The sequence below is a fragment of the Fusarium solani genome (genome assembly GCF_023522795.1).
Source record: "Fusarium solani strain SB1 chromosome Unknown bctg00000006, whole genome shotgun sequence".
Taxonomy (NCBI): Eukaryota; Fungi; Ascomycota; class Sordariomycetes; order Hypocreales; family Nectriaceae; genus Fusarium; species Fusarium solani.
In genome coordinates, this window is record NW_027072151.1 from 1,271,943 (window position 1) to 1,285,648 (window position 13,706).

Sequence of the window (13,706 nt, forward strand, 5' to 3'; positions counted from 1 at the left end):
GTGTGAATAAAGATGATATCTGGCACATCCGGAGACCCACCATCGGCGCCGGGCGTCGGTACCGGCGACGGCCGGCCCCACCACTAATAAATCGAAGCCACTCGTGCCACGATTTGAGTGAAAAGAAGCCTCATTTGCTCTGAATAAGGTGGGCCCACTGCCTCAGACGTTTCCAGGGTCTCCCGTCGCGATTGGCCGGAGTACAGGGGTACCTTGGCTCGTTCGATCTCGGTGTTCTGGGCTGGCCCGCGCTGGAGGATTTATCTGTGGTATCATGACCATCAACCACAGACGGAGGATCAACCTCCATTCACTCATTGATTCTTGAAGCCATGGCTCGCCGACAGCATCTCACCTTGACCTTTGTCTTGGTTCTCAGCGTTTTTTTCACCCTATCATACTTCTTTTCTGGGCCCTCTAGCAGCGCCGCTCCCAAGTTGAACGATGGCCTCGATGTGCCCCTGAAGGATGCCCCTCGATCTGAATTCGCGGCAGACCTTGATTCCCTTCCCTCTGGACTACTCGATGGCGCGTCCATCGCGCCCAAGCTGGAGAATGCGACGCTCAAGTAAGATGCGACAACTTCTATGGTCCAACTCTGCGATGACGTCGGGCCGTTGATGATGCATCTGCTAACAACTCTCTTCTTGTAGGGCCGAACTTGGCCACGCGACGTGGAAGTTCCTCCACACAATGATGGCGCGCTTCCCCGACAAGCCGACCAAGGACGATCGCATGGCCCTCGAGACCTTCATGCACCTCTTTGCCCGACTCTACCCCTGCGGCCAGTGCGCCGCGCACTTCCAAAAGGTGCTTGCCAAGTACCCTCCCCAGACGAGTAGCCGCAATGCCGCCGCCGGATGGCTGTGTTTCGCCCACAACATCGTCAACGAGAGAGTGCACAAGCCTCTGTTCGACTGCGAAAAGATTGGCGATTTCTACGATTGCGGATGTGGCGACGAGGACAAGGACAAGGACAAGAAGAAGGCCGTGGAGGGTGCTCAGGCTGAGGGACCGGCGCCCGACGCCGAGCTGCACAAGCACTGAAATCTATAAACCTAATATTGGATTGTATGAGTATTTGATAGATGGAGACTAAGAAGTCTTGCTGGCACTGGCGGGACCAGGCCGCCCAGCTTGTGGAAGAGGTCTAAGTATACGTGTTCCTTGAGAATGTGTCAAGTTGTTTTCCTCAGCCAAGCGACTGTATGGAACGAAGCCAAAGTTTGTATAGTATTAGATATCACATTGAAATCGTAAAAGCATATTTTACATCGCGTTTTTGATCGCGGTCAATCACCAACACAGAGTGTTTGTATCGCATATCAAATCACGTGCAATATCACGTGTCTCTCTATCCGCCGTGGCGCGGCTGCGCGTTCAGAGCTGCCTTGAGCTTGGCTTGAGCTCCAGCCTTCCCCAAGCAACGAACAACGACGACATACCATCACGACACACCACTCCGAACCACCCGACCGCTCATTTATTTGAACAATCGAACAGAACAATAGACCGACTATCATCATGGAGTTTGGCCACGCTGGAGTGCTGAATGAGGGTGCGTTGGGAGCTCTTTCGTCATAGCATGGGGTCGTTGAATGGGAAGCTTACGGACGTTGCTAGATGGAATCCATGTGGACATGGACCGCCTGAAGAAGGGAGAGGTCAAGTGAGTTTTACTACACCCCATGCAGCATGCGTGCAATGCTAACAGATGGATAGCCTGGGAACCTCGATGTATGTGCCTCCCTGATGTTGGAACGACATATCTTAACATGATGATAGCATGGCGGTTACCTTCAAGGATGGTGTTATTCTGGGTACGCTTCAGTATTCCTGGATCACTGCCACAGGATATTGACCTTTTTGCGCAGGTGCGGATTCACGAACAACGACCGGTGCCTACATCGCGAACCGAGTGACGGACAAGTTGACAAGAGTACATGATACCATCTGGTGCTGCCGATCTGGCTCAGCCGCCGACACCCAGGCTGTCGCCGACATTGTGCAATACCAGCTCGGACTCTTTGCCATGATGAATGGCAAGCCCCCCATGACACAGACCGCTGCCTCCATCTTCCAGGAGATCTGCTACTCCAACAAGGACCGTTTGTCGTACGTCTTGGCCTCACAACATAACCTGTGGACTTCTTTGTGTACTAATGTTGATCAACAGCGCGGGTCTTATCATCGCTGGCTGGGATGAGCGGTTCGGTGGCCAAGTATACTCCATCCCCCTGGGTGGTTCCCTTCACAAGCAAGCATATGCCATTGGTGGCTCCGGATCGACCTACATCTACGGATACTGTGATGCCAACTGGCGAGAGGGTATGGAGAAGGATGATGCTGTCAACTTCGTCAAGGGAGCACTGAGGGAGGCCATCAAGTGGGACGGCAGCTCGGGAGGTGTCATCCGCATGGTGGTTCTCACCAAGGACGGTGCGGACCGACACCTGTATCTCCCCGACACGGACTATGCGGTGCGGCACGAGTGAAGGTCCTGATGTAGCAGGACAAAGAAAGGTTTGGGAATAATTCAGCATGGGCTGGGCTGATACGGACTTGTCATGACATAAACAGGCCATGAAATCAGGGAGGGACTTGCAGGCTAGACGTCACTCGGCCCTGTACACTAGATAATCGGAATAATGACGATGGAGTTTTTCCGAATTCACCTGGGGAACTGGTCGTGATCCACCATGTGAGCGGAACGGGAGCGGCATCTAGAGCGGGCCGCGTAGTCTGCGTCGGATCTCGAGAGAATCCGAGCATCGGGGCGAATAGCAAGAGTCTGCTCAAGGATACGGCAGTGAAAGAGATCCTTCGAGCGCACCGTGGCGCAGATTCAGTATCAAACGTCCAGGATAAGGGTTGAACGGAAGAGAAGAAGACGGGAAGAGGCCAATCTCTCGCTGAAGCTAAGACGCATCCACGGCTGAGGATCGATCCCAAGAATGGTTCACCGCTCTTCTAGAAAGAGGCTTTGAGCGCGAGGACGAGAATGGCACATGGAGGCGTGCATAAGAGGGTGGGTTGAGGCGGCGAATGGGAAGCTGGCGAGGAACAGACACGCGGACACCAAGAGCCTGCCCGCCCAGTGATGTAAGTAAGATTGGGAGATGAGATGAACAAGTGCCATGTGCTGCAGGCACAATTGCTGTGTGGTTGATAGGAGACGCTCGGGCTTGTTCGCCTTGACGATATGAGGCTGGCTGTTCAGCGGTGAGATTGTCGCATGAATCGGCATCGTATTTTCTGCGGCAGTTCGGTATCAGGACTAAGGCCGATCACTCGCCTTGCCGCAAAAGTGAGGCAGCTGAATAGGGCACGTGTGGGCACATGAGACGGAGCCGTGGCGAGGAAGATCACTTTGCGGGAGGATTTTGGGGGCGTCACTAGGGGCCGAGGATTGGGCATTTGCCTGGCATTGTTGGGCAACCACGGTCATGTCGCTGGATAACGTGCGCCGAGCGCAATCGCGAGCCTGGCTCCAAAGAGGTTGCAGTGCAGGATCGCGTTCTCTAACAGCCATGCTTATTCGACTGTCTTGGACGCAGTGGAGACTCTTGCGCAGGGGAAGATGAGCTTTTTTTTTCTTTCTCATTGTCTTTGTAGTTCTTGACAGACGCTTCGAGAACGAAGGGGGTCAGTCCTATGGTCCAGTCCGTGGGTGATGATGGAGGGCATGTTGGTGATAGTCAATGGTGTTGAAACCGGACCCTTGCTCACATGCAGGGGATATATAGCCGGATATACCTGGGCGTCCACTCTCCGTTCAAGAGCTTATCAACTCGACACAATGTCAGTTGATTATTCTCCGAGGCGCAGTCCAACAGGTTGTAACCGTAATTCTTGGTTGCATGTCGTCAAATGTTCCCATCAGAGACATGAAAAGGACCAACTCCGTGCCAACGGTAACATCTCCGGGCCGCGGATGTTTGGCAGTCGGATCCGGCGCTCGCTTGCAGGCAAGGTACCGGGACTCGACCCCGAATTTCGGCCGTCTCCAGGTGCGCGCCTCCCCCTCCCTCCCCCAACCCCCGTCCCAGAGTCGAGGGGAATCTGCCCACGTGCGACAGGGCTTGGCTGCGGTTCGGCCTTGGCTTTTCGGGGGAGCTGGGGAGATGGGGGGGCGTGGTCAGGCGGTTCAGAATGCCTTACGGGGCGTCTCTTCGATCCGATAGCTTTGTAGTTGAAACTCGGGAAAATGAGAATATGTAAATTGTAGAGTTTTAAGAAGTCGATGTTTCATAAACAAATAGGTGTGGTATTGACTCTGAGAGTTGAGTTGCTTGCAAAAGTCAAGTTGCATTCCTGTCAGGCACCTGGCGAATCAGGTAGGCGTTCCCTCGGACTCTGAGTGATTTTGGGTATCGACTACGTACCTCTAGAGTAATGGATCCGTAAACCTCCATTGGGCTCATTCCCCTAAACATCTGGCCCAATGTCTGATATAAGCGAAAGGACAGAAGATGCCAGGTATGGTCTTTTATTTCGACTTTCGTAAGGGCCTTCGTGTATTGCGTGTGTAGTTGTTTGGGCAGGTGCTTCCCGAAGAAGCAAGTGCCCAAGCAAGGAAGGAAGGAAGCGACGCGATAGGTAGAAGCAATCAAGAAGCGAAGCAATCAACATGGAAGACACGAACTGCGCCCGCGACATGAGTCAACATCTCTGTCTCAAATCTTCAATAGCTTCGCATTTCCTCCTCCGCCAACTGCGCATATTGCAATCCCCACGTTGTCCCCTCTCCATTCCTACGTTCAGCAGCTTCACTAAGCCTTACTTTACGTACCCTGAGACGTGATTACCATCCACTCTTGAGCTGTTGATCAACTCGTCTCCATTTCAACTCCACCGCGGAGAGCTCGAGCCACAATCGACAGGCCACTTGCCAGACCTAGACCCAGATTCAGATCCAGACCAGTCTCAGCGGACGGGCCGTACGAGTGTCCAAGCAGGCGGGACCAACCTGTTTTCGTCGACCGAGACCTACTGTCACCCGAAGCCGTGTCATTCGATTCGTTGCCGCTCCCACCTCGAGGTTGGACTGAGGTCTCGCGGCTGGCGCTCGTGGCCGACTTCAGGCGCCAGCAGTGGGCGTCCCTGGAGCTTGAGACTCTCACCAGGCCAGTTCGACTGCTAATGCCGCGTTCGACCGCCATTTCCCAGCGGGATCCCGCTCCGTAGACTATCTGACTGCCGGCCCGTGCTCATGACGGCAGAGCCCAACCGTCGACAGCTTTCATCCAGTTGCATTCTTCAACTCCAAACCGCTTTCGAGCCTCCTGCACAACGAGACCAAGTGTAGACGCTTCGGCAAACCCAGCCTCAACGCTCGTCCTAGCTGCCGCCGTTCTGGGAGCCGCATCTCCGCATCGTGCCATTTCTCTTAAAAGCGCTGATCGGAGGCAGCTCTGGATCTGTTCCCCGCCACACCACTCCGCTCCGCTCTTCGCCTCTCGCCGTCGCCGACGCCTTCGCCGGAACACGCACACACACACGCGCACACCTGGCGCCAATTTGCTGACTGTTGGTCCTTTGGATCGCGCTTCACTCGGAGGCCAATTGTATCCGGTCCGTTGGCAACTATTAACCTTGCGACAACTCTGAGAGGCTCTTTTCAGGCATTTCGCACTTTACACCCACATCATATCGGATCGTATTTCGACTCGCATTGCATCTGCCAGCATAACTCAGACTTGCTTCCTTTTTTGTTAGCTGTGCTTCATTTGGACCTGACGAGCGCCTGCACTTTTAGATACACGAGGACCTTGGTAAGTGAATTTATTCCTTTGTGTTGATCTCGGGGCTCCATCTTGCGGCCGTCCTCGTCTATCCCTCCATGCTTTTCCAACCAACTTCCTTATCCTTATCGACACGACATGGCTGCGTATGTCGTCATCCCCTCCTGGTTCGACTTCTCGGTGCTCGAAATGCTGTGTCGAATCGCGGCGCTGAGAGAAGGCGGATGAGGGCATAAAATGTCGCAGAGACGCAGACAGCCGATGATGGACAGTTACACTGTTTGAGGCAGGAGAGTCAAGGATCGAGTCAGCTCCTGGAACGAATGTGCGGATACATGTGCATTTGCAGGAAAGGGTGGTGACGTCGTCAGCCCGCGTTCTGTCAGGATGCGATTTCACAACGCCACAGCATTGCTTTGGCTATCCTGTGCAACGCCTCAGTTCACAGTCGCGCCGACAAGACCGCTACAACGAGTCCACATGTCTCCCACCGCCTCGGTCACTCAATCTCGATTAGCATGGAACTTGGTTGAAGCACGCGCCATGATGCTCGCTGCCCATGAAGGGGAACAGCTTATCGACATGGAAGATTGTCTTGGACATTCTTGAGACGGGATGATCGACGACGGATGGCACCTCACCCCACTTGAGAATTCCTTCTCCCTTCCACCACAGATTCTACGAGGGAATAAAGACGAACGAACCCAGTTTGCCCGGGACATTGGACACACCCTCAGGAAACTCGGAAAAAGAAAGGACAGCGAAAAACTCTCAAGAACCCTGAAGGAGGCTTGACAGGCTGGGAAGACGCACCAATCAGATGGGTGACATCCAACACCGAGTCAACTCGTCCATGTCCATTGTCGTCCATCCCGAGTTTTTGTCGGAGAGCCTGAGTCGGCGCAGCACCAATTTCCATGGGCGCCGGCTCCCAAGACGTCGAGCCTCGCCCCCACCATCCGCTCGGCCACCCGCTTCAGCCAGCACATGGTACCCGCTGGCTCACCCACGAGGGCTGAGGGGCGACTGCTGAGGGACCTCTGGTGCGTGTTGCTAGGCGTTCGGGTGCTGGGCCACTCTGGGATGAGCCAGTCACCACCAGCGTGCTGGACGCCCGCCCACTGGACGACACCCACTGGACCACTCAACCGCTCGCTAGTCATCATCCACCGCCGCACCAGGCTGACCTTGCCTCTCCTCCTCGTCTGGCTCCCATCTCTTGCCTGTCCCTCCTCAGCCTCCAAGTCCAAGTCTGGCTTGTCCCGGTCACTTTTGCTCCACCGGGCCGATCCTATCCCCTCCTCTTCTTTGCCCCCTCCATCTTGGTCTTGATCCTCATTTTGATCTATCAAGTCAACCTGGCCATCGCCATCGTCATCGCCTTGGTTTCTTCGCCTTGCCCGTTCTCCTCTTCCCCGCCGACCGACTTCACCACCTTGCAACATCACCGTTCCTGGACCTCGAGAGCTAATAATATCCCTTCTTTTACTCTCTTGCAGTACAGATACCGTTTGCGATATCCTTTTCCTCACTCTCTTCGAGACCAGCGACGACACGCGATACCCCTCTGTTTATCCATCCTAATCTGCATCCCCGCCTTCACCACGATATCTGTCGCCAGATAGCGATGTTATGGCCGCTGTGATCGGCGACTTCGTTTCGGACACCTCATACTTCCATACCATGATTGCCAACCCCTCCCTCCAACATCAACACTCTCACGACTCGTCCTCATCTTATCGCTCCGTTAGCCGATCGCGACATTCTGCTACCCCGCGAGCCCAACGCACAGATCCCACTGCCGACTTCAGCAACCAAAGCAACAACCCCGCGACGACGTGGTCATCCACACCCACATCCGCTTCGGTGTCGGGGTCTACGCCCGTGCCTACGGGCCACGGTGCTGCCCACGTGTCGGCAAGCGGCGGAGCCTCACGGTTCCCCTCCCCTCCTCCGTCATCATCGCCATCCGCTGCTACCGGCCCTGCTCCCGCCGATAATGCAAAGACCTCGTCTATGGCATCTGACGCGAGGGACTCTGGTCCCCTAGGTCACGAACCGCGATCCGGCCCAACCCCCACTAACCCTGCTGCCCAGCAGCCTTCTCCTGCTTCGGACGACTTTCAAATACCAAACCCCTCGTATCCTCTCTCAAGCGCATCATCCCAAGTGCCGGAGCAGACTGTTATTCACATTCGTGACCTGGCACATATTCAGAGCCTGGCCAGTGCCGACTTGCTGTCTGGCAATGGCGGCTCTGGTATTCTCAACGACCCTCCACTTCAGCAGATGAAGTACGAAATCAGTGGGATGCCTATCGGCGACATCATCGAGATGGTTGCTGCGCTCCTTACCAAGATCACCACCACCAATGACCTACAGCACGATGCGATGCAGCGTAACGTTGCCCATCAGCAGCAAGCCAACCAGTCCAGCGACACGAGCGGCAGCTCAATCTCGTCCTTGAACCACTCGGTTCTTGCTTTCCATGGCAAGAATGTCCCCGCCATCACCATCCTCAGCTACCTGTCGCGAATACACAAGTATTGCCCCACCACGTATGAGGTATTCCTCAGTCTGCTGGTCTACTTCGACCGCATGACGGAACGTGTTAACGACATGGTGATGAAGAGCGAGGAGGCGCGAAGGCAAACAGAGTCTCGTCAAGCGGCCTCAGCGGCTTCCCAAGACACCCCCATGCGTGATGAGGACTCGGACGAGAGTGACTCAGATCTGGCGGATGACGATGACGAGGAGATGGTTGACTCTAGCCGGCCTAGCCGTCAGAGCAGCAACAGGGGGACATCTGCCTCAAACGACCACGCTGCTATGGCAGCTGCGACATATTTTGTTGTCGACAGCTTCAACATCCACCGTCTGATTATCTCGGGAGTGACATGCGCGAGCAAGTTCTTCTCTGACGTCTTTTACACCAATTCGAGATATGCTAAGGTTTGTGCAAAGCCAGTTTCTGGTTGGATATTTGTGTGTGCTAACACGGCGGTACCAGGTCGGCGGACTGCCACTTGTTGAACTGAACCATCTTGAGCTTCAATTCCTGCTCCTCAACGATTTCAGACTCGCCGTTCCAGTGGAAGACCTGGAGGCGTACGCGACTATGCTGGTCGAGTTTTACGCTCGTGAGGTGGTGGCCAAGAAGGCAGCAGCTGGGGCTGCCGAATGAAGGGGCTCATGGCTTAAGGGTCCAAGAGACGGTTAACCCTGCAGAGCTCCTTTTACTGGTGATGGCCTGATACCGACCTGCCTGCGCCACCGGGTCTTGACAAAACCGGTGTCGACAAGGGACGGGAGGGCCCGACTTGAGGTGAAACACTTCTCAGGTAGGTTACCCAGGGCCAGGGTGGCCTCTCTCCACGCCACAGGTGCGGCAGCGTGGACCGGGGCTATCTGGCGCAGGTTTTGGCTATCAAGAAACGTCTGTAGCCGATACGTATGGACGATATGGGAAATGCGGACTGGAAACCCGTGTGGATGGATGGATGGATGGGATGGGCATGGAAAGGACTGCAAGGGGCGTATGGGCCTACGGAGGCGAGGCGTTCTCGATGGGCTCTTGAAGTGCTCCGAGTGGTGTGTATGACTTGGCTGACCTTTATTAATGACTTGACGGACGACCTGGACGGGCGAGCAGTGGGCTACCCGATGAACTTGTCTTTGCTGCTTAGACTGGGGCTCTTTCTTGTTACACAGGCAGGTTGGAGAGGCGACGGAGGCAACCCGTTGGCCGAGGGGACGGGGCTGAAGATGGATCTTGGCGTGCACAGGAGTTCAGGGCGTTCTGGTAAAGAGGCATTTGTTTACTTGGTATGGATCTGTATGAGCTCACTCTACTTGTGCGAACCCTCAACAAGATAGATAAGATTGGACCATTCAGGAGTGTTTGCTCACATGGACTGTGCTTAGACGAAACGAAACGATACGAATGTACTGCTATTTACTGACTGGACCTGGGGGCATCCCACGTCTCGGGGTGGTCAAAGATGGTGACAGCGTCCTTCATCTTGAATCCAAAGTGCCACTTTTCCCAGCCAGGCCAGAAGTTGTCAAACTCACCCGTCAAGCGGCCCTCGCCGTCCCGGTGCTGGGTGAGATCAGACCAGCCGAGACTGCACCGGGGGCTCCACTGTCGGGGCACAACGGAGCACCACCGGTCGGTGCCCGGCAGCTCGCCTTGGGTACCGTCGCCGGCGGGGAGCGGAGGCAGGACTAGAGTGGACTCGATGCCGATGTAGTTGGACCAGTTTGTCTGGAAGGGGAACGAAGGGGCGAACCGGAGCGGTTTGAATGTCGCTTGGAAGAACGGCGTCGCGCTTGGGGTCGACGACTCGGTGGCCGAGTCTAAGTCGTGAGGGTACACCTTTATGCTGGTCGAGCCGTCGGGGTTCTCAGACCAGTCGAAGTGGGCGAGATGCTTGGGAACGTTCCAATCTGATATATCGTCAGCTATTATAAAAAGGCGAGATGATCAAAGAAGCTGACTCTTTCTCCCGTTGTAGCAAGTATGCTTCTGCGAAACATAAATCCTAGTAATCCTCGGATTTCTCCTCTTAACCCTCCTCCCATCCTTATCCTCCCTCTCATACTCGAACCCCCCCGGCGCGAGAATCATCTCATCGTACGGGCCCACGGGTGAGTCTGTATACCGGATGAACTGCACCATGCTGACGCCGCCGACGTGTCTGCCAGACTCTGATGAGGCGTAGGCGGACTGACCCTCGAGGGGTGAGTATGCCAGCGAGGGGAGCTTGTTCTCGCCCCGTGATGCCGAGGTCCAGAAGGGAAAGGCGTAGACGTCGCCTTTGAGGGTCCATGGCGGGGGCACAGATGGGATGTGAGATTCGGAAGCCATGGCTGCTGAGTTGCTCAAGTTAGTAAGATGAGCTGCTATCGTATGTATATATATATATCAATAGCATCTGACATAAGAACAGGATGATGATGGTTACAACGGTGGCGTTTTGTGCTGGCACCTTCAAGACCCTGGTAGAGAGGCTTTTTGGGGTTACCCCCCATCAACTATTCCGTGCCGCAGTGATGAAAAGGACACACACCATCCCATCCCTGGCTTTTAGCTGGTTGCTGTTGGTGACGAGCAAGCTAAACGAGGGGGGGCGGTTTGTCGTGAAATGTTCCTGCCAGGCATTTTACTACTGCTTGTACGGAATATGTGAGACATGTCTGAAGATATGACGTCCTCGTGCATCGTATTGCCTAGCCACACCCGAGATGCTCAAGACATAGTCTCCCGCATGGTGATAGTCGCTTGGCAACAGGCAGCCCGCCCGTCTAGATTCAAAATCCTTGCCTATCAGCATTCTTTTCACCTTAAAGAGTCAATTATCGATACCGAATGGAATGCCATGGTTTTATAATCGAGGATGTTTCCCCAAGGATGCCTCTTTATTATTGCCTTCATGACCATCTCGCTACTATAGGTAAACGACAAGGCCCATCGCCTATCATGGCTCAGCCAGAGAGGATAGTAAAAGTTGCCACTGAATTTGATAGAAATCTTGAACACATAATACTACCTACATAACGCCACATTAAACACACAAAAACTAACACAACGACCTGTCAGGCCAAAACTTCATCCTGCATGCCAAGGGACCTTGCTGTGGAAGACTCCCCTTCTCTGGCACCATCATCTCCCCGCTGTTGATGGTAATGTGCAAGCCCTCCAGCTCACAGGCATTGACCTCTGTATCTTGGCCCCCGAGCACCGCAAACTGCAACCATTCTTCGAGAAACGGCACCACATGCTTTGGATCCAGGCTGGGGATCTCTCCTGCTCCCACCAACTTCACCAGTGCTGCTGTCAGAGGTGACGATCCAGCCATCATGGACCTTGAGCCCGTTTGGTGACGAGTGCCCATGAATGTGACCTTGGCAGCTCGGTTTCTGGAAGCAAGCCATTGGCTAGCATCTATTGGTGGTGGTCCAATAAAGAAGAGAACCTGGAAGTTGCCTGCGAACGCCTCGATATTGACTCGCGCGTTAATAACCCAATCCATGTACCGCCCATTCTTGATAACTGCTGAAGCTGGCGGATCTGGAGCATTGTCCGTGACATCGGGTCTGATGCCACTCAGGTGCCCACCCCTCGCCTTGTCATGCCGCTTTTCTTTCGCGGGACCTTGAGCGTGTTGACTCCGTTCCAGCGCCGCGATCCAGCCCCTATCTCCGTACCACTCCGTGATTTTCCTCGTCAACTCGTCACGAAGTTCGTCCTCCTTCTTCCCAGAGGAGTCCGTGTCGGCATAAGAATACCCAAAGGCTTCCGTGGTCCTCGCCATGTCCGAGTTCCAGAACGTGCCATCCTCCGAGGCAAAGAATGGGGTCAGCGGAGTTGTAGAATCTTGTATTTCGCCCGCAATAGATGTAAAAGTAGTTTCACCAGATGGCATCGGCGTCATCCACGCGTCTGGATTTAGTATCTGCCACATGGCCAACAGCCGATCTGTCATGGTGTGGTGGAGGATGAATAGAGGATCAAACGAAGATACGGGTACATATGTCATGTGGCCCTTAAGCCCACCATTGATGTGAATAATGTCATGGATTGATTCGATCGAGTCCGCCGCTGAAATATTGTTAGTTACTGACCATACCTTGGTCCCGAAGTCGTTGAAGTTTTTCGAATTGGAGAAGAGGCCAAGCAGACGCTGCTGAATCTCGGGCAACGCTGTGAGAAGGGCTGCATTGACCAGGCTGTTGTTCGATGGAGGAGCGTTTTCACTGATATTCACATTTGGAGCTCTCTTTGTCTCATCCCAGGTATTGAGCTACCTTTATGTTAGCTGCCTTGATCTTTATTGGTGGCACAGGTCTTACCGGGGTCCAGATGAATGCTTCTTCATCTTTTGGGTGAAAGTAGTATGAATATAGAGGATTTCTGACGAGCTGGATACCTCGAGGGCCGTATTGAGAGATGGTAGCGTTCCAAAAAACTCCGGGAAAATGCTCATCCCCTTCAGGGGCCTCCAACGACCAATCCCAGTACGGCATACGGAAGCTACGGGCAGCATCTTGATATGCCTGCCGCTCTGTCCCATTAGGAAACATGCCGGCAATGGCATTGGCTTTTTGGTACAGTTCTTGCTGTTAAGAGTGTGAGTAACGGTGGTGAACTGACCGGGGAATGCCTACCTCGAAGAGGGCGAGATATGGGCGATGCCATGTGGAAAACAGAACCGAGCTGTGCATGCAGTATCCAGACATGTTGCCCCCCTCCACAGACTCGACACCGCTCCATGGTTTAAAGGGAACACCGTGGATTCCTACTCGCGGGCACAAACACAAATGCACGTTAGCATAGCCTCTAGACATTGTTATATCCGAAACAGTGTCACGTACCGGCAATCTGGTACCACGACCTGGGATCGTCCTGACTGGTGTACTGCAAAATACTCAGGGCCAGAATGAACAAGTCCCATTTGTAGCGGTCGGCCTTCATCTCTCGGATCTCGTATCTCAAGGGCATTGTGCCATTGAGAATTATCGGGAGCGGCTTGATGACCACGCGATCACTTGCGTCTTGCCTTCGAGTCAGGGATTGGATGTCGGCGCCGTAGTTGTAGGGTTGTGCCGTGGCCAGGATGCCAAAGAGGCCCCCGAGAAGAAGAATGCCACGCATGGCTGAGGTGTAGTTGGGAGGTAAGGAGTCAAGTTGGGAGGGTAGAAGAGTGTGGAATTAAGAAGGGGAGACGAGAGAGTTGGAAAGGGAAGAGCGATATCGAACTGGGGTTCCCCCCTTCCAATGAGTGAAACAAAAAGGACCAAGACAGAGGCACTGATCTTCCAGTGAAAGTTGAAGTCGGGTTGTACGAGGTTTGAGAGCAGAAGCCCAACAGGTATAGGTCGAGTTGGGGATGGGACTAGTTCAGTTGAGGCCTCTTCTGCTGACTTAAGCAGGAGATTTTTCTCGGTCAAGACTGAATA

General features: G+C 54.1%; 6 protein-coding genes across 6 annotated transcripts; 3 read left to right on the forward strand and 3 right to left on the reverse strand.

The window, feature by feature from the left end:
* Positions 1 to 332: 332 nt before the first annotated feature.
* MRS44_010110 (uncharacterized protein) lies at positions 333 to 1,047 on the forward strand (the record flags this gene model as incomplete). The annotated part of the gene is made up of 2 exons (XM_046276512.2): positions 333 to 568; positions 654 to 1,047. The coding sequence occupies 2 exons, from the start codon at positions 333 to 335 to the stop codon at positions 1,045 to 1,047; spliced, it is 630 nt and encodes a 209-aa protein (XP_046131441.1).
* Positions 1,048 to 1,524: 477 nt separating this feature from the next.
* On the forward strand, positions 1,525 to 2,495 carry MRS44_010111 (uncharacterized protein; the record flags this gene model as incomplete). The annotated part of the gene is made up of 6 exons (XM_046269958.2): positions 1,525 to 1,558; positions 1,624 to 1,669; positions 1,723 to 1,737; positions 1,786 to 1,820; positions 1,875 to 2,115; positions 2,177 to 2,495. 6 exons carry the CDS (start codon positions 1,525 to 1,527, stop codon positions 2,493 to 2,495), a joined length of 690 nt encoding a protein of 229 aa, XP_046131440.1.
* A 4,091-nt stretch (positions 2,496 to 6,586) lies between these two features.
* Positions 6,587 to 7,189, reverse strand: MRS44_010112 (uncharacterized protein; the record flags this gene model as incomplete). The annotated part of the gene is made up of 1 exon (XM_046269960.2): positions 6,587 to 7,189. The coding sequence occupies one exon, from the start codon at positions 7,187 to 7,189 to the stop codon at positions 6,587 to 6,589; it is 603 nt and encodes a 200-aa protein (XP_046131439.2).
* A 187-nt stretch (positions 7,190 to 7,376) lies between these two features.
* On the forward strand, positions 7,377 to 8,928 carry MRS44_010113 (uncharacterized protein; the record flags this gene model as incomplete). The annotated part of the gene is made up of 2 exons (XM_046269959.2): positions 7,377 to 8,696; positions 8,755 to 8,928. 2 exons carry the CDS (start codon positions 7,377 to 7,379, stop codon positions 8,926 to 8,928), a joined length of 1,494 nt encoding a protein of 497 aa, XP_046131438.1.
* A 771-nt stretch (positions 8,929 to 9,699) lies between these two features.
* On the reverse strand, positions 9,700 to 10,614 carry MRS44_010114 (uncharacterized protein; the record flags this gene model as incomplete). The annotated part of the gene is made up of 2 exons (XM_046269961.2): positions 9,700 to 10,193; positions 10,245 to 10,614. The coding sequence occupies 2 exons, from the start codon at positions 10,612 to 10,614 to the stop codon at positions 9,700 to 9,702; spliced, it is 864 nt and encodes a 287-aa protein (XP_046131437.1).
* A 712-nt stretch (positions 10,615 to 11,326) lies between these two features.
* MRS44_010115 (uncharacterized protein) lies at positions 11,327 to 13,401 on the reverse strand (the record flags this gene model as incomplete). Its single annotated transcript, XM_046283695.2, has 4 exons — positions 11,327 to 12,550; positions 12,600 to 12,866; positions 12,915 to 13,045; positions 13,122 to 13,401. The coding sequence occupies 4 exons, from the start codon at positions 13,399 to 13,401 to the stop codon at positions 11,327 to 11,329; spliced, it is 1,902 nt and encodes a 633-aa protein (XP_046131436.2).
* Positions 13,402 to 13,706: the final 305 nt, after the last annotated feature.